We start from the raw sequence: 20649 nt of genomic DNA on the forward strand, positions 1-20649 counted from the left end.
AGATGAGTCAGTTATAGAGATAGTGTAAATGAGTCCATCTCCTTTTAAGTCAGTAATTTATCCCACAGAAGGATCTTTCTATTGTATGGAATTTTCTTAGTAGGTAACTCGTGTTTTAAATATGGAATCATAGAATCATGGAATGGTTTGAGTTGGAAGAGACCTTGAAGGTCTACTAGTTCCAACCCCCCTGCCATGGGCAGGGACACCTTCCACTAGACCAGGTTGCTCAAAGTCCCATCCAACCTGGCCTTGAACGATTCCAGGGAGAAGGCATCTACAACTCTGGGCAACCTCTTCCAGTGTCTCACCACCCTTACAGTAAAGAATTTCTTCCTAATATCTAATCTACATCTACCCTCTTTCAGTTTAAAACCATTAACCCTCATCCTGTCACTACTTGCCCTTGTAAAAAGTCTCTCTCCCGCTTTCCTGTAGGCCCCCTTCAGGGCTGGAGCACCTCTCCTAAGAGAGGCTGAGAGAGTTGGGGCTGTTCAGCCTGGAGAAGAGAAGGCTCTGGGGAGACCTTATAGCAGCCTTCTCTTCTCCAGGCTGAACAGCCCCAACTCTCTCGGCTTCTCTTCATAGGAGAGGTGCTCCAGCCCTCTGATCATCTTCATAGCCCGCCTCTGGACTCGCTCCAACAGCTCCATGTCCTTCTTATGTTGGGGGCCCCAGAGCTGGATGCAGTACTCCAGGTGGGGTCTCAGGATTGCAGAGCAGAGGGGCAGAATCACCTCCCTCCGCCTGTTGGTCATGCTTCTTTTGATGCAGCCCAGGATACGGCTGGCCTTCTGGACTGCAAACGTACACTGCCGGCTCATGTTGAGCTTCTCATCAACCATCACCCCCAAGTCCTTCTCCTCAGGGCTGCTCTCAATCCATTCTCTGTATTTGTGTTTGGGATTGCCCTGACCCACATGCAGGATTTTGCTCTTAGCCTTGTTGAACTTCATGCAGTTCTCACAGGCCCACTTCTCAAGCCTGTCAAGGTCTCTCTAGATGGCATCCCTTCCCTCCGGTATGTCAACCACATGACACAGCTTGGTGTCATCGGCAAACTTGCTGAGGGTGCACTCAATCCCACTGTCTATGTCGCTGACAAAGATGTTGAACAGCACCGGTCCCAATACCAACCCCTGAGGAACGCCACTGTTCTCCACTTGGACATTGAGCCGTTGACCGTAACTCTTTGAGTGTGACCATCCAGCCAATTCCTTATCCACCGAGTGGCCCATCTGTCAAGTCCATGGCTCTCCAATTTAGAGACAAGGATGTCATGTGGGACAGTGTCAAATGCTTTGCAAAAGTCCAGGTAGATGACATCAGTTGCTCTTCCCCTATCCACCAGTGCTGTAACCCCGTCGTAGAAGGCAACCAGATTTCTCAGGCACAATTTGCCCTTAGTGAAGTCATGTTGGCTGTCATCGATCACCTCCTTGATTTATGTGTGCCTCAGTATGGTTTCCAGGAGGATCTGCTCCATGATCTTGCCAGTCACAGAGGTGAGACTGACTGGCCTGTAGTTCCCCGAGTCTTTCTTTTTTCCCTTCTTGAAGATGGGGGTTATGTTTCCCCTTTTCCAGTCAGTGGGGACTTCACCAGACTTCCACGACTTCTCAAAAATTATGGATAGCAGCTTAGCAACTTCATCCGCCAGTTCCCTCAGGACCCGTGGATGCACCTCATCAGGTCCCATGGACTTGTTCACCATCAGGTTCCTTAGATGGTCTCAAACCTGATCTTTTCTTACAGCAGACGGTTCTTCATTCTTCCAGTCCCTGCCTTTGCCTTCTGCAACTTGGGTGGTGTGGCTAGAGCACTTGCCAGTGAAGACTAAGGCAAAAACGTCATTGAGTACCTCAGCCTTCTCCATATCTTGGGTAACCAGATCTCCCATTTCCTCCTGGAGAGAGTCCACATTTTCCCTATTCTTCCTTTCATCACCGACATACCTATAGAAGCTTTTCTTGTTGCCCTTGTCATCCCTGGCTAGATTTAATTCTATCATCGCTTCAGCTTTCCTAACCTGATCCCTAGCTGCTCAGACAATTTCTCTGTATTCCTCCAAGGCTACTTGCCCTTGCTTCCATGCTCTGTAGACTTCCTTCTTGTGCCTGAGTTTATCCAGGAGCTCCTTGTTCATCCATGCAGGCATCCTGGCGTTTTTGCCTACCTTCCTCTTTGTCAGGATGCATCGCTCCTGAGCTTGGAGGAGGTGATCCTTGAATATTAACCAGCTTTCTTGGGCCCCTCTTCCCTCCAGGGCTTTATCCCAAGGTAGTCTACCAAACCAATCCCTGAGGAGGCCATAGTCTGCTCTCCTGAAGTCCAGGGCAGTGAGCTTGCTGTGCACCTTCCTCATTGCCCTAAGGATCTTGAAATCCACCATTTCATGGTCACTGCAGCCAAGGCTGTCCTTGAGCTTCACGTCCCCCACAGCCCCTCCTTTTTGGTGAGAACAAGGTCTAGCATGGCATGTCTCATTGGCTCCTCTATCACTTAGAGAAGAAAGTTATCATTAACATATTCGGGGAATCTCCTGGATTGTTTATGGCCTGCTGTGTTGTCCTTCCAACAGATATTGGGGTGGTTGAAGTCTCCCATGAGGACCAGGGCTTGTGAACATGAGGCTACTCCTGTCTTTCTATAGAGGGCCTCATCTGCTCGGTCTTCCTGGTTGGATGGCCCATAGCAGATGCCCACTATAATGTCTACAGTCCCTGCCCTCCATTTAATCCTGACCTATAAGCTCTTGGTTGGATCCTCCTCCATCCCCAGGCAGAGCTCCATGCACTCCAGCTGATCATTGACATAGAGGATGACACCTCCCCCTCATCTCCCCTGCCTGCCCTTCCTGAAGAGCCTGTATACTTCCATTCCAACCCTTCAGTCGTAGGAGCCATCCCACCACATCTCCGTGATGCCAATAAGATCATATCTCTTCAGGCGTGTGCACGTCTCTTACTCCTCTTGTTTATTCCCCATGCTCTGTGTGTATAATAAACATAATAAATTATTTTAGAGTTCTTCAGATATTTGAACAGTTACAGATATTCTGACGATAATTACCAGTTCTCTGGATATATGCCTATAAAACAGTAGGTGTATTTGCAATATAGTTATTTACTGATTTACATAAAAGGCCTTTTCAAAGCCGGTTTATAGTTTTAAAAGAATGAACTACATGCTTTAGTTTTAGTAACTTCCAATAAAGTGAATAAGATAGACAAGGAACAGTGTCTGTGTGGAGTAGAAAGGTGCACCAACTCTGCCTCGCTAAAGTAGAAAGTGTAGTTTCCAGTGAAATAAGAGGTTCAGAGCACAAAAAAAAAAAAAAAAAAGATAGTTTTCACCATATAGTCAGCATTTATCTACGTAACTCAATTCAATAAGCTTGTCCTTATTTGCAGAGGAAGAGGTGCCAGTTTTACCCCAAAAGGTACAATGATTGTATAATGAAAAAACATTTTTTTTGTTATGTCAGAATATCAAATGGTCGACAACAACAACAAAAAATTATGACCAAAGAAGAGAATGTCTAGAAAATTATTTTGCTTCTCCCTACGATCTTTGGTGAACAATAAATTAATATTTAAATAGCTAAGTAGGTGATCTTAAACCTGAACATCATTGTAGTCATATGCGTTTTTCTATCCTTTCAAACAGACACTCATGAGAGAGAAGCTACAAGTCAATAAACTGTTGCTTGGACATCATATGTTGATGGATGCCATATGCGTCTCCTCTTTTGTTTGGCACACATTAAAAAAACAACCAAACAAGCAAACAAATTGCCAGGAGAAAAGCATACTGCTATACTCTTGACCTGAATTAGTTAGCAAATGTTAAAGATCTAGATAATATACCATGTGTTTCAGTAAAGGTCCAAACATACCTGTTGGTACCACAAAGATTTCACTAGGAGGCAGGGGCAGGGAAATGTTTAAGGTAATACAAACAATATATTCCTACAGCAATTTCTGTCTATTTTTCCTCTATTTTTTTACTCAATAATAGAAAGTTTTTTTCAACTCCAAACCTCTGGGAATTTAAAATCACCACATTTCTGAAAACCTCCACATCTAATGCATGTACCCAGAACCTATTTATTTCTCCCATCTCATACAGAACATTTCATCTTTTACATTATAAACTTTCCATCTTGACACAAAAGCTTTTCTGTGATATCCTAAGAGGAAACTGCTTTCCAAATAGTGGTGTGTCAAGTGATTCTACTGGTTGGAGGGAGGTCTACTATCAGAGCTAATATTGATAGCTAGAATATCTAGAGTAGATAGACTGTGCATCAGCATTTTCACAATTGTACCCAAATAAGCCTGTCAATTTACAACTCTCAAAGACCTCAGGTTTAAAACACTTTAGTCCAAAAGGCAGCATACCTGCTTTTAACTCCCTTGGTCCAATAATTTTGACAAAAGTTCATTTAAGCGTCAGCATAACAGGTTAAAGCTACACAGAAATGTGATGTGATGTTATGTACCAAGATATTGCTAGCACTGTAAAATCCATGATACAGGTCTGAGCCAGCACTGTGTAATTTCTAGCCACTTATCTGTAAGAAATTAAAATCAACAGGAATTTTCCTTATCACTAAGTTCTATTTACCGGCATTAGCAACAATGTGGAGTGAAAGGAAATTGATTCCTAGGTTTTATAAATCTTTTGCATTGGATATGATTGTAGATTTAAATACCTGTTTATTTGGAGTCCCTTTAGATCTATACTTATTTTCACACTTTTAATAGGCAATGTCATGTTTTAATTTCCTACAATAATTGAGGATGTTTCCTTCAGACTTTAAATAATTTACTGCCCAAACTTGTTTTATGCCTAGATTCACTAGTCTCTTAATTTCCAAGTAAAATGATCCTTCATATTGCTACAAATAACCCATTTCCAAGAATCATTATCAAAACAAGAACAGTCTCTGCAGATAGCAGTAATCTGAGGCTGTCTTTTGAGTCTTGTTTCAGTCTAATAACTGGCACATTTTGCTTTGGCTATTCCTGCTATTTACTCTTCCACTATTTTAAGCTGATATGTAATTTCAGGAAATTGCTCAGATTCTTCCTTTGATAACTCTTATTTCAAAAGTGTATTAGATGATAGCCTAACCCTACAGAGCACATGGAAGAAAATTATTTCATCAGAATTGCTTTACTGGGTAAAGAAATGCCATCACCACAGTTTAAGATGAGTGCTGTTCTGCCATTACTCACTTCAAATAGCAAATTGCCCTGTAAAGAGTTATGTTGAAATTTCAGAAAATATCACTGCTCAGTGTGTGGTCAAAGCTGTGTCTAATATGTGTCTGGAATGGGTGAGGCCATGGTCTAAAGTACTGTTCAATATGACGAAGAATAAGGAAAGGAAATTATCAGAAATTACCTGAGGCATATCCCCTTGATCATTAGGTATTTATTATGTATCTCCATTCTGTTGCCGGTTCACAAAAGATGCAACTAGCAGTTGCAACAACAGGGTTTTACACTGCAGAACCTTACAGAGCAAGCCTGAGCAGCACTTCCTTTTAGTGCTAGCAAACCCTTCATAAAACCAGGTAAACAGGCACCTCGGGGGCAGTTCGAGGTTGAAGCACTTGAAACACAAGACAACTGTGAAGAGTAGACAAGCTTCTGCCCAAAGACACTGTGTGTGACATGCCCAGTCTGTTGGTCAGCAGATAAGTACCCAAAGCAGATCAATGTTTTCATCTGCTCCCATGGGCTTGCATCTCTTTGAGAAGACTCAGCATGATGCTATCAGCTCTTCTTGTTACCCAGGGTTTCTCACAAGACTGCCAGTTATAAAGAACAATTTTTTTCAAGCAATTAGAGGCAAAAATCTCAAAACTTAACCCTGAATGCATATTCAAAAGCATTTTTCCCACCTCCTGTTTGTTTTACAAATAGAACTCTCTTTCCCAATATGTTTTGAGTTGTATTTCTGCTTCTAGGCATATACCTGAAAAGGTGAACATCTACACTTTAATCCCCAGGAGTAAGTTCTGCTTGAGTCTCTTCTTTTAATGACAGGAACCACAGAACAGCATAGTCCCATTTTTCAAATTTAAGTCTTTTTAAAAAAAAGCCTATTCACTGTAGAAGAATCACTGGAGTGTCTGACAGTACTGGATTGCTTCCATTATACTGCTGGATGATTTGACAGTTCATGGTTATAGGTCTTGTGTGAATTATCTATCTCCCTTATGTTAGGTTTTTAAAAAGCATTTTCTCTGTGTAAAAACAGGCTTTTCTGAAAGATTAGGTGAAATCATATGGCTTCCATTGTTTCCTTTCTTACTGATTTTAGTACAATACTTTCTTTATACTAAGGCCTGAATTACATCTTTTCTTTGACTAAAAAAGTTGATTTTCGAACTGGGTCCATAAGCCAAAGCATAAGCAAAAGCATATTTGTGCCATAGATGCATTCAACTAATATCATGCTAAGAATAATAATAATTTAAAAAAATAAAAAAAAAAGGGAGCTAAAAGGTGAGGTCAGTGCTAGCCTCAATTTTCTTGAACCAGCAATTCTTTTCCAAGAAGACGTAAGGGAATAGGTGGTTCAAGATGATTATGTCGAAGGAAAAGTCTTTTTTTTTTCTGTAAACAATAAAGAGTACAAAAGGTATCTGTTTAACCAATATATTATTGTATAATAGAAAATTCTGTGCACTATTTCAGAGGAAGCAGTTCATATTAGAGTTTTAAACTTCCATTTCCTGTTTCTATTCTTTGTAGCCCGATGGCTGGACAGCCCAGACATCAATGAAGTTACAATCCTTAAAAAGTACCAAGCACCTGATAAACTGCATAAAAAGTTCATGGAGAAGGGGATGGAGGGGGGGAAGGGATATCTCCTCTCTCTTAGAAAGAGGCCAGGTGATGATGTTGGGTAATGATCTTCAGTTAAGCTTAGTCTCTTCCATCTGCTGAGGTCTGAAGAGTCTTTCTTCTAAAATTTGAAAGATTTCAGCATCATATGTAGTTAACAGCAAGACCTTGCATATGAGAAATATTTAAAAACTTGGATTTTTTTTTTTTCTAAGAACCAGGAAATAATTTGAAAAACCGAAGAACGAGGAAGCAACGAAACATAGCTCTTCCATACTCTGAATACTTAATATTCAAATGCTGACAATTGCCTTTACCCAAGTTCCTATTCAGATAAATGTTGTACATTTAAGTAAAGCAGAACTACACCTCTGAGATACCAGAAGAGAATATCCAATCTTTGGACCAGAGCGCATCCATATGAAACTATTCAACTCTCTACAGACCAAGGCACTTCCTGCCAGAACTTTGGTGTCAAAACATGAGAACTTAGGCATTTTTTATGAAGGCAACTGTACGCAGAAGCTCTGTAACTCAGAAGTGAACCTGCCCTAATCTCACTTTAGTTACTTGTCCCTTATGTGTATAGGAACTGGCCAAGCAAGATGGCAATTGTTCTGACACTTACAGAGCTTCACAGACCTTACATAGGCTAGTAAGACTAGAGGAGTACCACAGTGAACTCAGCCTTTCTGTTAAAGTACCTAAGATAACATTTATATTTGTTCAAAGAGAAAGGGCAAGATTGCAAATGGATGTACAAACTAGTCCCTTGCACATGAGAGCAGGGAACAAGTTCCAACTCTCAACTTGGAGTACAAATGTAACCGTGGTTGTTCTAACTCTCAGACAAAATATTGCCTGTCAGCAAGCATCACCACATCTTCAGAGCTTGGAAGTTTCCTATATAACCAGCAGCAGAAGCCTAGAGGTCTAGATCTATCTGTAAAAATATAGATATATAGAAAACGTGAGTGTCTTACGAGTTATGGAGGAGTTCTCTGTATCCAGATTCTTAATTTGTCACAAAACCAGCTGTAAATCTATTTGTGGATTTCATCTCTTGTTGCAAACTGATGTTGTAGTTCATTGCTTTCATAGAGCAGACAGGAAAAAAAAAAAAAAGAATGACATTGAACTTCAGAATTTTGAAAATCCAGTCATGAATCTTGGACCATTATAACCATTCACCAAGAGATCTTATAGGAAAAAACCATCAATATAGAAAAATATGTAAATTAGTGAAAACAGTAATGAAACTAAAAATACAGCATACTGAATGTATCATCAGGATACAGCTGTTTCAAAAGAAACAACTATGTTTTGATTATAAATAGATGTAGCAAAACTTCTAAGCCATTTGTAAAGGCTTAGTTCAAGCTTTTCTGGCTTGAATTAAATTCTAGGTTCTTACTGGTTTTAGAAATCCACCAGTAAAGATATAAGAAATTACTTCAGGTACTAGCTTTTACAGCAAAGTCAATAAAAATAAGAGCCCAGATATAAACCACCCTTTCAGCTGCATATATTATGGTGGAGATGTATGCTACTGTCCTGGTTTTGTGGGGTGGGAGCAACCACTGCTCACAGCTGCCTGAGCAGAGCACACTGCTGTGCTCTGGCTGTCTGTGCTGGAGAAAACATGGGTGGCTTTCTCTCCAGAAGAGATACTGAGAGTATCTGTTAATAACACTGTGATTTTACAGTTGTTTAATTTGTATTAATATCCACGAAGATGGATCAATGATCAATGTATAAAATGATGAAATAGAGTTAAGAATATTTTTGTCTGAAAATAATTTAGACTGACAGATTCCTTCTGTGGCTGTAGGCAACAGTGAAACAGAGGAGGCTAATAGAATTTAAAAAAAAAGTTATGTGACAGCTCAGTTTAGCAGTGAAGAATCACTTTGCAGAGGGAGAGTTCTGTCTTAACTCACAGTTTGGCCCAAGGATTGATTATAGGTGAATTGCTTCTTTCCTCTCTTCTAGTTTCAGTTATTGATCTAGTTTTGCATTACATTTGAGGAGTCACACTCAGGTTCCCAGTCCCACATCAGGCAGCATGCAGTGGTCTTCACCAAAAATATTCGTTCAGTCAAACATAAATAATATTGGTTGCCAGTTTAAGGCAAGACACCACTGGGGCTCTGGCTCTTATTTGAAATAATTTCCATTTAGATATTTCACTAATTTCTTCTTTGAATAAGAATATCTTTTAACTGCTTGCATTAGACTTCATTAAGTCTTCACAGAAAAATAACTTCATAAAAAAGTATGGTTTATCTTCAGTATATATGCTCAGTCAGTTGGAATAGATGAAGCATGACAACAGTAGATGTAGTAGAGGACATTTAACAAAAAAATTCCAAAAATCTGTATTAATATTCCCAGATAATTGTGTTATTCAATATGAGAATACTCTACTGCTCCTGTATTAATTATTACGTGTAATGTCACTGTGTCCTTTTTTTTGTTTATATTTCTCAACTTGCTAAAGGCTGAATAACAGAAGATTTGTTCATGTGGTACAATAATATCCAAAACACAAAATAAGGCATCTGAAGTAAAAATAACATATGCTGGTGTACATTTTCTAGACCAAATGATCTTAAATAAGATTAGAGCATCTTCCATCAAAATATGTGCATTAAAATTCTAGGCATGTAGTAAGACAGATCCAGATGGGTAGAAGCGGTTGAGAAATATAATGCAGTAGCTGTGTTATGTCTGAAGAGGGGTGGAGGTCTTCATACAGTCTCTGTGACAGTAGATGGTGTACCTATATTTCCTTTCAGCTTCCTCTCCTTCTCAAAATCACCAAATGCAAAGAATGTTTCATGAGGAATATGAGGCAGGCCCACTGAGACTTTCATTTTTACAAGATTACCAGATGAAATGTTTCAGATGAATAACTGGTTTTCTGTAGCTTTAATCAGAAAAGCAGTGTTAATCAATCTAACCCATTCTTCTTTTCCTTCAGGCTGTTGATTTCGGCTATTAACATGACTGGAGAAAAAATATGGTGGTATACTATTTAGTTTAGAACACCTTATTCTATGTGAAAACAATCATCATCTGCAAAAGATAACACAATTCTGGAATGTAAAGTAAATAAGTGAAAGTGTTTGCAGCATGTGATTTTGATAAATTACGTTATTTTTTAATGTGGTTAGTACTGATGTCTTACAAGGTTTTTGGTAACCCACTGTTCCTGCCCTGTACAGCAAGGTCTACTAATCACCGTCCTGCAGAAAGTTCTATCTCCACTGGCTCGTCGGCCAGCAGTTTTGGCAGTGGATACAGCATGGATAGCGAAGGCAGCAGCAGTGTCACAGGAGAGAATAATCTATTTCCCATCCCAAGAATGTAAGGCTTTTCCTTTAATACACTGTATCCTCCGTGCACTATATATAGCCCTTTCACTTGCCAGTCATATTCTTACATAGTTTCCTCTGCAGACTTGAGTTACACAGCAGAATAGTAGCTAACTGGGCAGAATTTCACAAAGCTCATACTTTTATTCTGCTTTGCTGAGCATTGAATTGTTAATAACCAATCAAACCTCTGCCTCAACCTCATTAATTTGTTGCTGTCACACAGGAGAGGTGCTAGTCTCAGCCTTTGATGAAAGTGTGTAGAGGTGGCTTGGGTTATGTTTTAAAAGTACAGCTCTCGTAGGGCTCAGAATGCTTAATTTAAGTATTCAGATTGACCTCTTTCTAAAAAGAAGTGTTACTAGTGCAACTGAAATTCAGATTCTAGATATAACCCATTTTTTCCCAAGTTTTTAAGAGTTTGAGTAGAATTTTTCAGTTCTTGGTTGGAAAAAGCCTTTTGGGACCGAGTGTCTATAGGAATTATCAAGCTACTATCAGTGTAATGATCCTTTGAAATGATTTAATTTTCAAACATTTTATCAAGTTAATTACTCCACAAAGAAAAGTTTTGCCAGGCCTTTTTCCCCTCAACTTTGGCAGTATGCACCTTCATTTAGCAATTTCTTTTATATCCCTTTATAGGAAAAAGTAATTTCTCCTGATCAACTTAATGCTTCTGGCCTGAAAATTTTATAGATTGACTGTTCTCGAAATATTAGTTGGTGGTCATTGCTCATTCAGTGTCTGCAATAGTTGTTCCATTTTTTTTCTCTGGGACACAAGTTTTTGCTTTTCCCTTGAATTCCTGAATTATTAGTCACAAGAGCTTGATATAATCTTCCTAAAAAAGCTTGAATGAAAAAAAAATTCATTCTCTAGAACTGTGACATTTCTAAGTATTCATCATTTTCTAAAATAAAGTCCAATGGTATTTGACTACAGCTTATTAATAGCTAAAAGGAAAATAGACAAAAATCTAATATTTCAATCTCATCTTCAGAATCTAGGAGGACAATGTGAGCTTAGGTTGTGGGGTGCCAATTGTTTAATCTTCATTGAACTTTTCATTCATGTTGTTCTAGGTTAAAATGAGTTATACTTCCAAGTGGCAAAAAGGTGATCTTTAATTGGATTTGACAATCTCAAAATTATTTTGCTGTCATTCCTAATGAGAAAAGCAAAGATGCATAAAATCTCTGTGCACAGGGACACAAGATGGAGCTCTCAGAAGTTTTTAGCTCACATACGCTAAATTTGAATCCAAATAGTGTCACTTACTGTCTATTGTCTAGCAATATGACAGTATATACAGTTACTTCGTATTTGGCTGACAGATTCACCAGTCTATTAAGCCTGAAATCAGCCCCACTTCTACTGAAAAGCAGGAGGAAGTCTCCACGGCTTTAGCTTTTCTCTCATAGTAATTTGTTCCCATTAGTTTTATTTAATTAAATAAAATACATCCAGCCCTCTTATTTTCTACTAAGGGCTAGACTATCTTTTTTTTTTTTTTTATTCTGGCATTTTTAAAGTAAATTGTTTATATGCTGATATTAGACAGAGACTTTAAAAGTTACACAGGACATTTATATAGACAATAAATACTTTCTTTTTCATGTTAGTCTCCAGGGCTTTATGTAGCAATGTAATGAAAATGAATGACAACATTACTGTTTACCATCAGAGACCTTTGGGATCATTCCTGGGGAGAATGCTTTAAAATAGATAACTGTTTCCATTTTGAATTCTGGATAAAAATTCTTACATATCTCAGTATATGTATGATTGAAATTCTATTCAACACTTGCATTCACACTGTCTTGATAATGACTTCAGGGACTCTGACTTTAATTCAGCATATCCGTAAGACCACAGCTCACAATTTGAATGTGAAGCATTAAGTACGCTAAATAATTTTAAGTGTCTTGGCGTATAAAACCAATTTTGGATTAAGTTTCTAATCTATTAATAGAAAAAGTGTTGGATAGGCTGAGTTTTAAGCTCTTTACTCTTGTCCAAATGCTTTTAACCGTAGGAACATTTAGTCATAAAGCAAAATAAAATAATTAAATAGTGACACCATGGGAATTGTTTGATGAGGTAACTAATTAGAATACTTGCCAATATTAAATATTTTTGTAACTATCAGGGGAAACTAATCATTATATACAGTTATACACAACTGAAGAAATCTTGTAAAGTCTATTTGGGAGATTTTTTTTTAAAAGACTCTTATTATCCAGTTGTAACACCCCTGAAAGTTACTCATGTTATCATCTCTACTAAAGACCAGATGCTCTGTGCCTTTGTATTATGTAACCATCTATACCAGTACAATGTCTGTAAAATTATATTAATTTTGAATGCAAAGGTGAAAAGCAACTGAACAATGTGTAAGGAATCTAACCCTAGGGACAAATAATTCTTGTATCATATTTGTAATAGGTTTTATGAAGCATTACCTCACAGAAGAAGAAAAGAATAAGTTAAAAGTGAATTTAAAATAACTTTAAAAACTGACATTTTATACTAGTTCTTTTATTTCATTGTGAACTTGGAGAGCTTCTGTTGTTGCTGTGAAACATGAAGCTAGCTCACTGGCAGAAAAGAACAGCACTGACCCTTTAACCCCAGAGGAATCACATGCAACTAAAGATAATGCCTTATATTCTCTATCACAGCATTTCTGAGTCTTAAGGGAGAAAGACAAATAGAAGCACAATCTCACAGTAGCAGACATGTTTTTGAGAGTGATTGTAATCATGCCTTAGAGCTTGCAGCAAGTATGTTTAAAGATAGCTTATATTTTACCTGACTTTCATTGCCTAAAAATAGACACCTAGATTGTAATCCAGGTTCTTTCTACATCCAGTGGAGAAAGATAGGGGCCTCCTATCTTTTATCGATCTCTTATGATTTATTCCACCCCCCTTACTTTAAGATTAACGTAAGTCTCAGAACTGAATTTTTTCCTATGCTAAACCTAAACAGTAATGTAAAAGCAATCATTAAAAGAAGATAAGGACCGCAAACATGCCTTACCTTTGAAGTAATGGCATTGTAGACCAAATATCAATGTTGTGACTCCTTATTATATATTTCACTGTTCACCGTAACACGATAAAGTGAGAAGCTATGAAGGCTGATTGCAGAACGCCAGGCTGATGGGGGGCAGGTAGCAGACAACACCTGATGGCCCTATTCTGTAAGAATGCACAGGCTTAGCAAGATGCAGTTGCAGTTGCCTCCAAAAGAGAAAAAAATAATATTCTTAAGTGATCTGTTCAAATAGTAATAGAAAAAAACTATTGTCTACTTTATTTTCTTGAAATTAAATATAGATACACACACACACTTTTTTGTTTTTTTAGAAATACCTGTCATGTTTGTCTTTTTGTAGAGAAACAAGCCTCACTGGCTTGAGTGTATCCTTTTCTTAGATCTCATCTCTTTATGATTTTATTGACAATTACCACCATATCTTTTAACAGAGGGAAGATGAGCCAGAATGGACAAGAACCAGTAAAGCAGTTGGGAGTAGGATTAACCGATGCAGAAGGTAAAAAGAAATACAAACAACACTACAGTGGTATCCCATGTTTATAGAACCAATATGTTTCTTTCTTTTACTTGTTATGAAAGATTAGCCTATACTCTCTTTGTATTATAGATTAAGATCCTGCCTTTCATTTACTCTAAGGGCCCTTTACACATAGCGCCAATGTAGTAAGTCTTCGGTTTAAATGAGAACACTGTCTCACCTGTTTATTTAAAGTAATTAAATAGTTAGATTGCAATGAATAATATCTGTCTTTCAATGTTCATTGCTTTTCATAGTATTGGAATAAAAAATATGAATTATGGAGCTCACCCAACACCCATTAAATCAGAAGAAAATATCCAATGGCTGTCAGGCTCTATTTTTATAACATATCAGAATATTTACTTCATAAAGCAGTTATTAATTTTGGTGTCTACATACAAAGTTAAGTTTAAATAAAAATATTAGCTGACCATCAAGCTTCACTGCTGCACTTTTAGACTATAGTGAAACTCTTACCTGACTGGGAAATCCTGAGTGAATATTTTCAGTATGACTGTGGTGCTGCCAAAGAAGGAGACATTGTAATACTGGAGCTGCAAAGAGCCTGACAGAACGGCTGTCAAAGTTTCATGAGTAATGTGATTATCACTTTCATGTGTAATAATGGACAACTGCATGAAAAATAAAGTGTTTTGTATTGAAGGATATGTTAGGAAAATTCCATTTCCCTTTGCATATAAGGTATTTTCTTTCAAGTGTATGTTCTGTTGACCTCAAATATAAAACTTAATTATCATGACCTTCATTTTATTGTTAAAAAAATACTTTAATCTTTTTAATGCATTTCAGTGCAGCTTTGGGGTTTTAACTAATTCATAAATTGAAATTCATACATACAATTGAAGTTAACTTAATGTTAAGTTCAGCCTTAAAAAATCAAAGTTTTTCTGGTTTCTGCAATCTGTATACATGGGGAAATAATTACTGTTGCTATATTTGAGGTAGTCTAATGTTCCATATATTTGAAGAAATCAAAATAATATTTGAAGGTAGAACTGTAAAACTGTCTTTTCCAAAGGAAGAATCCTTAACTGTGTATATGCATTCTACTAAATCTTTCAGTACGTAGTACTCATTATACAAAAAAACAAATTCATCTGCTTATCAAACTTCAATTTGTTCAATGGTATTTTTAAATATTTGAAAAACAAACTATTTTTTTAAAGATAAATGGTGGGCTGAAAATGGGAAATCAGGAATTTTCCATTTTTACTTTGTCATGATGTGTTTTATACAGAATGATAATTGTAAACAAATAGCTTTTCATAATTTTGTTCATCATAAATTGCCCCTTAGGTAAGGTCTTGGATCATAAATTTCAGAACCTACAAATACAAAATGTTTTAATTTAATGTTTGTATCATTCAAAAAAACCCCACAAACAAACCCAACAGAAAAAAACACCTTTTGAAACATTCTAAAAGATGTGTATATAGCATTTGGTCACTAAAATTACTTTTCCAGTCAAAGTCATATTTCTGCTCATCTTCAAAATCTGCAAATAACTCAAGAGCTCCAATTCCCTAATTTTCACTTGTGATGTAATTCTCCCTTCCTAACTTGAGAACTCTAAGAGTTACAACTCCAAGTCTGATAAACTGAGTGGTTCTTACTGTTTTTTCTCCCCATAGAGAGAAGCTAGGGCAGCCAGCCTAGTTTTTAGTGTCTGATTTCTAGCTGACTAAGATGGGACAGATCAATCTCAAATGATAAATTAAACTAAAAGCTAGAAAACAATTCAAGAGCATGTCAGTTTCAGCATGTAAATATAATTACTTTGTGGGGAAGTAGTTAAGAATTTAGAGGAACTCAAGATTAACTGAGAATTACTTCAGTATTATCAAAATGTTGTGGTATTCTTTTCATAGATGAACAAAAGTGAATGAAAATCTTAAAGTCTAAAAGATCAAATGATATCTTTTCTGTAGTTCACTTACCTGTGTTGTGGACCAGATGAGTTCTGCAATTAACTGGCAGTAAATATTCATTCCCATTTTTCATTAATTTGTAGAGAACTCCCATAGTTGCCATTTATATTCTCATTTGAAAATAAGGATTTAGTGTTATACTTAAAACCTTTTAACACTAGTACTACTTTTACATTTTCAAATATTCTTAATAAATAACTTCTGTGGAAAGTAGCCTGCGGATTACTCTCTTTAAAGCTGTGCAGAATAAATTCAATTGCTTAAACATGCAGATCTACTGCTGCTTGTAATGTTTTAGTCATCCAAGTCATTCACACAGGCCTGGAAATTTGTCAGGGGACTTACAGGAACAAGATCTTTAAGACCAATAGCTGGAGGCAAAGTAAGGTAGGACTCTCAAATGGCAATGAAAACTGGTTTCCAGGAATCTGAATCAAAACTGTAGCAACAGGGTTCAGATTCAGCTCACAGGGTATGACATCAAAATTTAGACATATGCATAAATGGAGTCACCAGGGAAAAATATGCTTCTTTTGTAATTGTTTACCCACTTGAGAAATGTGCTAATGTTCTGTTGGGAATAGTTTTTGTGTTATTAAGATGTACCAGTTAAGTTATAAGTAAATATTGGAAAACAGTACTATTTACTTTGCTGACACAACCAAATGGTCAATATAAATAACTATTGAGTATTGCTATGATAATCTTTGTTTCTCTGAATATCATCTTGTCATATTCTGTATTTTCATACTACTTAATAATATAAAATAATTCAGAATTTTGTTCTTCAGTGCTGTGTTACAGTTATTTTTATGATATACATTGTTGCATGCTATCTTACGTTGGACATTCTGCCCTGAGCAGATGAAATACTTCATCTTCTTAAACTTCAGTAAATCTTATGATACATATTGTGATCTTCACTGAGTTATGCAAACCAATTTCTCTATTTGTTTCAGAAAGTGCAATATCTTTTTTTTATTGATTTCTTATGACATGCTGTGAAATATTACAGACATTACAGACAAAAAACCCAATTGCATTCCATGTAAGGATTGAAACTAACAATTAAAAGCACATGATTAATATCTTGATTCAGTTGCAGATCATGATTGGTCTATCTGGTCTATGAAACTGCTCCATCAATAGATCCCAGATGGTATTTTCCAACTACCAACTATTTATCCAATTAAGAAATATATGGGGAAAATTCTTTTTGTATATTTCAAAATATGAATTTACTAAGTAATCCCAGGCTGCCATTATTTCTAGTAGAAGAAAGATATATAGATATAAATAGTATTTTAGTTGAAATAGTTTACTCTAAGAAAATTTTGGGTCTTCTCATTTTGAAGATGCTATATACATGCAAAATATCATTTGTCTAGCATTACAGACGTTGAGGTTCATCTCAAACAAAGACCCTTTTAGGAGAGATGAACGTGACAGTAAGCAAGGCCTGGCTTCATGAATTCAGTATTTTTTGGAGTGAATGAGTAATCACAGTGCTTCTGTCATCCTCTGTGTTTGGCCTCGTTGTCAGGATTTTCAGTCAGAAAATTGTAAACTTTGTATAGGAACAGAGTAGTTCCCCACACACATCTTCCAAGAGAGTGGGGTTTTTTCACTTTCTTTTTTTAAAAAAATTGCCTCCAGTCCATGTCCTGAATACCAAAAACTTCTCTACAGAGTTCTGCCATGGCTCAGAGTCTTACTTTCTGACATTTCCAGTGGTCCTTTGAGCATCATCCTTTGAGTGCAGTAAAATGAAGTCCCGTAAGTAAGAAACTCTCTCCTGTATGACTGAACCTGGACAGAAAATTGCAGAATATTCTAGTAGAGCCTCTGTGGATTTATTTCCACACCTGAACAGAAGGAATAGATTTGTACTATTTCAAAATCTGGTGATGCACACTTGCATACTGAGCTTCTGCAAGATGATATACTAGTGATATGCACTCGTTTACACAACTGTTAATGAACTCTTCCACAGTTTTCCTTTTTTGCATGCTGTGTATTTGCCTGAGTTACAGATTAAAAAAAACACAACAAACAAGTTCTGCGGTAACATCATGCTTTAACACGTGAATGTGGGGTTTTTTTCATCTATTCAGAGTAGTCTAAGTTAAGAAACACACTTTTTTTTTTCTTAATTTTTGAGCTTTGTGGTTCATCAGCCTGGATTATAAACTAAGAAATTCAGTTTTAACAGTTTCATCACTTAACTTTATATTTCATTAGTTTAGACAGTCTAATCTTTATGAGGAAAATGGTTGCAATACCACACAAACTTTAAAACAGGCTAGGAGGTTGTTCTAATAACATTTTGGTGGAAAGGTGCATGACCTCTTTAAGCTACTGGCAATCATTTGACCTGTAAATTTTCCTTTATAGCTTTCTGAATAGTCCTGGTGAAATTTTCATCCATCATGTCTGCATGGAATAGACCCTGGAGCAAATTATCTTGCAACTTGTATCACACTTTCTCTTGAAGGGGTGCCCAGGAGTAATATGTGGATTATCTCTCTTGAGTAAAACAAGGCATGAAACAAACTGACAGCACAGGCACAACTAAGCATTGCTACATTCTTCAAAGTAATTAAAACTCAGAAAAAAATTTCAGTCTCCCTTTACTTGCTGTTTAGTTAGGCTAAAGTAACTCTTTTTAATCCAAAGGACTCACTGTGGTATGACTGAGAAAAGACTAAGGGCTTGAGATGTTGCTTAAATCAACTTGCTGTATCCCCACATTTTAAAATTTGAGCATTTTGATTTTTTTTAACTCAGGTGGTTGAAATATTAGAACTATAGTATTATTCCTTACGAGAATGTTCAGAGAGGAATGGTCTTAATTTTGGACCTTTAACCAGAGAGTTATAAGAGGAGAAAAAAGGCAGATAAAGGAAATTATTAAGGGCTAAACACAATACGGTTACTGAGATTTCCAATGCTTTAGCCTATGCACAAATCTGTACTTTGATGTCTTGGTTAGCCAGATTGAAAAGATGGGGTTTATTACAGATGAGAAACTTTTCTTGCAGTTATCTGTATCATTTCACAAAAAAAAAAAAGGACTGTGAGATCAGATTAAATATGACACCTAATATTCATGAAGGAGGTTAAAATTAGAATTGAACTTCTTGCTGGATTAAAATTAAGGTGAATTTTATTGTCCTTGCACAAGTAATGGTGGCTTTGGATGAAAACACTAAGACTGGGAATAAAGTAGGACAGAAATCAGGTTAAATATTAAATTTATGTAACTTTGGAATCATCTGAGACTTTCCTTCTTTCATAATGAAGTCTAATTTATATCTTTGTGTCTATTAGAAGATAACTTCTGTGAAACATAACCTCATCTTAGGTCATCTAACATGAATACCAGAAAGACATATTTAGCTTTTTTCCCCCTCACAAACATTTTTAACTGTTCTTAAACATTAAAAAATTAGAAAGGAAGCAAGCATTACAACATTTATAGACACTTCCTCCATAAAGGTTCATTAGGGAAACAAGGTGCTAAAACATCCAGTTACTTGTTTTAAATGTTTGGAATATGTTCTTTGATATTTAATGGATAAGCACTGTAATTTAGGAATGAAAATGCAAAAAAATGTGATAAAGAGACTCTAAGATGGATGTTCTGGGTTTGGACCACCAGATTTTCTGGTGTTTTGATGACAAAATTAGTGGAATCCCATTTTGGGAAAGTCTTGAGAGGCTCATGCTGGAGGATCTCTGTCTCAAAAGGAGAGAGGTGAAGGTGCCCCTCTGCCACCTCAGCAGCCTTTGGACACCAGGGGGGCTACAGGACAAAAGTCAACCTTGCTGTAAAATAGACAAACACCAGTTATCATCCTGATAGCAGCCAGTTACAGGCAGCAAATGGTTTCTGGTGTGCCTCCATAGCTCAGCAGCACTGTATTTTGGGACTACCTACTCACTTTCTGTAGGGACTGGTATACCAGCACTTTATGCCAATGTTACAAATTATATTAGCACCTAGTTTGTGTGCTATAATTTGCCCCTGCAAATATCTAAGTACCCTCACAGACTATATGATGCGTCTAAATACTCTAGATATTATAAATATACCCTTGACTTCCTTTGGTGTGAAGGAAATTCTCTACTAATCTCTAATGATTTATTTCTTATGATCAAGCCAAGCGCCTTTGCTACTTTTCTCGGTCAGTAATCAGAAAAATTATAGTAGGTTACTTCTTCTAGAAGGCTCAACTATAGAATAGAATAAAACACAATCTGTAAAATGAGTAAAGTGGGAGGGAGTTTAGACAGAGCTCATATTTGTTACCAATACTCAAAGATGGGTGATGAGTTGATTGAGAGCAGCCCTGCAGAGAAGGACATGGGGGCACTGGTGGATGGGAAATTGGACATGAGCTGGCAATGTGCACTCGCAGCCCAGAAAGCCAACCGTATCCTGGGCTGCATCAAAAGAAGTGTGGCCAGCAGGTCGAGGGAGATGATTCTCCCACTCCACTCCACTCTCCTAAGACCCCACCTGGAGTATTGAGTCCAGCTCTGGGGTTCCCAGCACAAGACGGACATGGACCTGTTGGAGTGGGTCCAGAGGAGGGCCACAAGAATGGTCACAGGGCTGGAGCACCTCTGCTGTGAGGAAAGGCTGAGAGAGCTGGGCTTGTTCAGCCTGGAGAAGGGAAGGCTCCAGGGAGACCTTATAGCAGCCTTCCAATATATAAAGGCATCTTATAAGAAAGATGGAGGAAGACTTTTTACTGGGGCCTATAGTGACAGGACAAGGGGCAACAGTTGTAAACTGAAAGAGAGTAGATTTAGATTGGACATAAAGAAGACGTGTTCTACAATGAGGGTGGTGGGACACTGGAAGAAGT

The 20649-nt window shown here is 37.2% G+C and overlaps 1 protein-coding gene across 1 annotated transcript in view; it reads left to right on the plus strand.

Moving 5' to 3' along the window:
- Window positions 1-20649, plus strand: part of PCLO (piccolo presynaptic cytomatrix protein) — a 373103-nt gene that overhangs the window by 310692 nt on the left and 41762 nt on the right. Inside the window, exons 23-24 of the mRNA XM_068401930.1 lie at window positions 10091-10232; window positions 13735-13802. Of these exons, the coding sequence (XP_068258031.1) occupies window positions 10091-10232; window positions 13735-13802 (210 nt within the window). The remainder of the gene's footprint in view (window positions 1-10090; window positions 10233-13734; window positions 13803-20649) is intronic.

The sequence above is a fragment of the Nyctibius grandis genome, chromosome 5 (genome assembly GCF_013368605.1).
Source record: "Nyctibius grandis isolate bNycGra1 chromosome 5, bNycGra1.pri, whole genome shotgun sequence".
Lineage (NCBI taxonomy): Eukaryota > Metazoa > Chordata > Aves > Nyctibiiformes > Nyctibiidae > Nyctibius > Nyctibius grandis.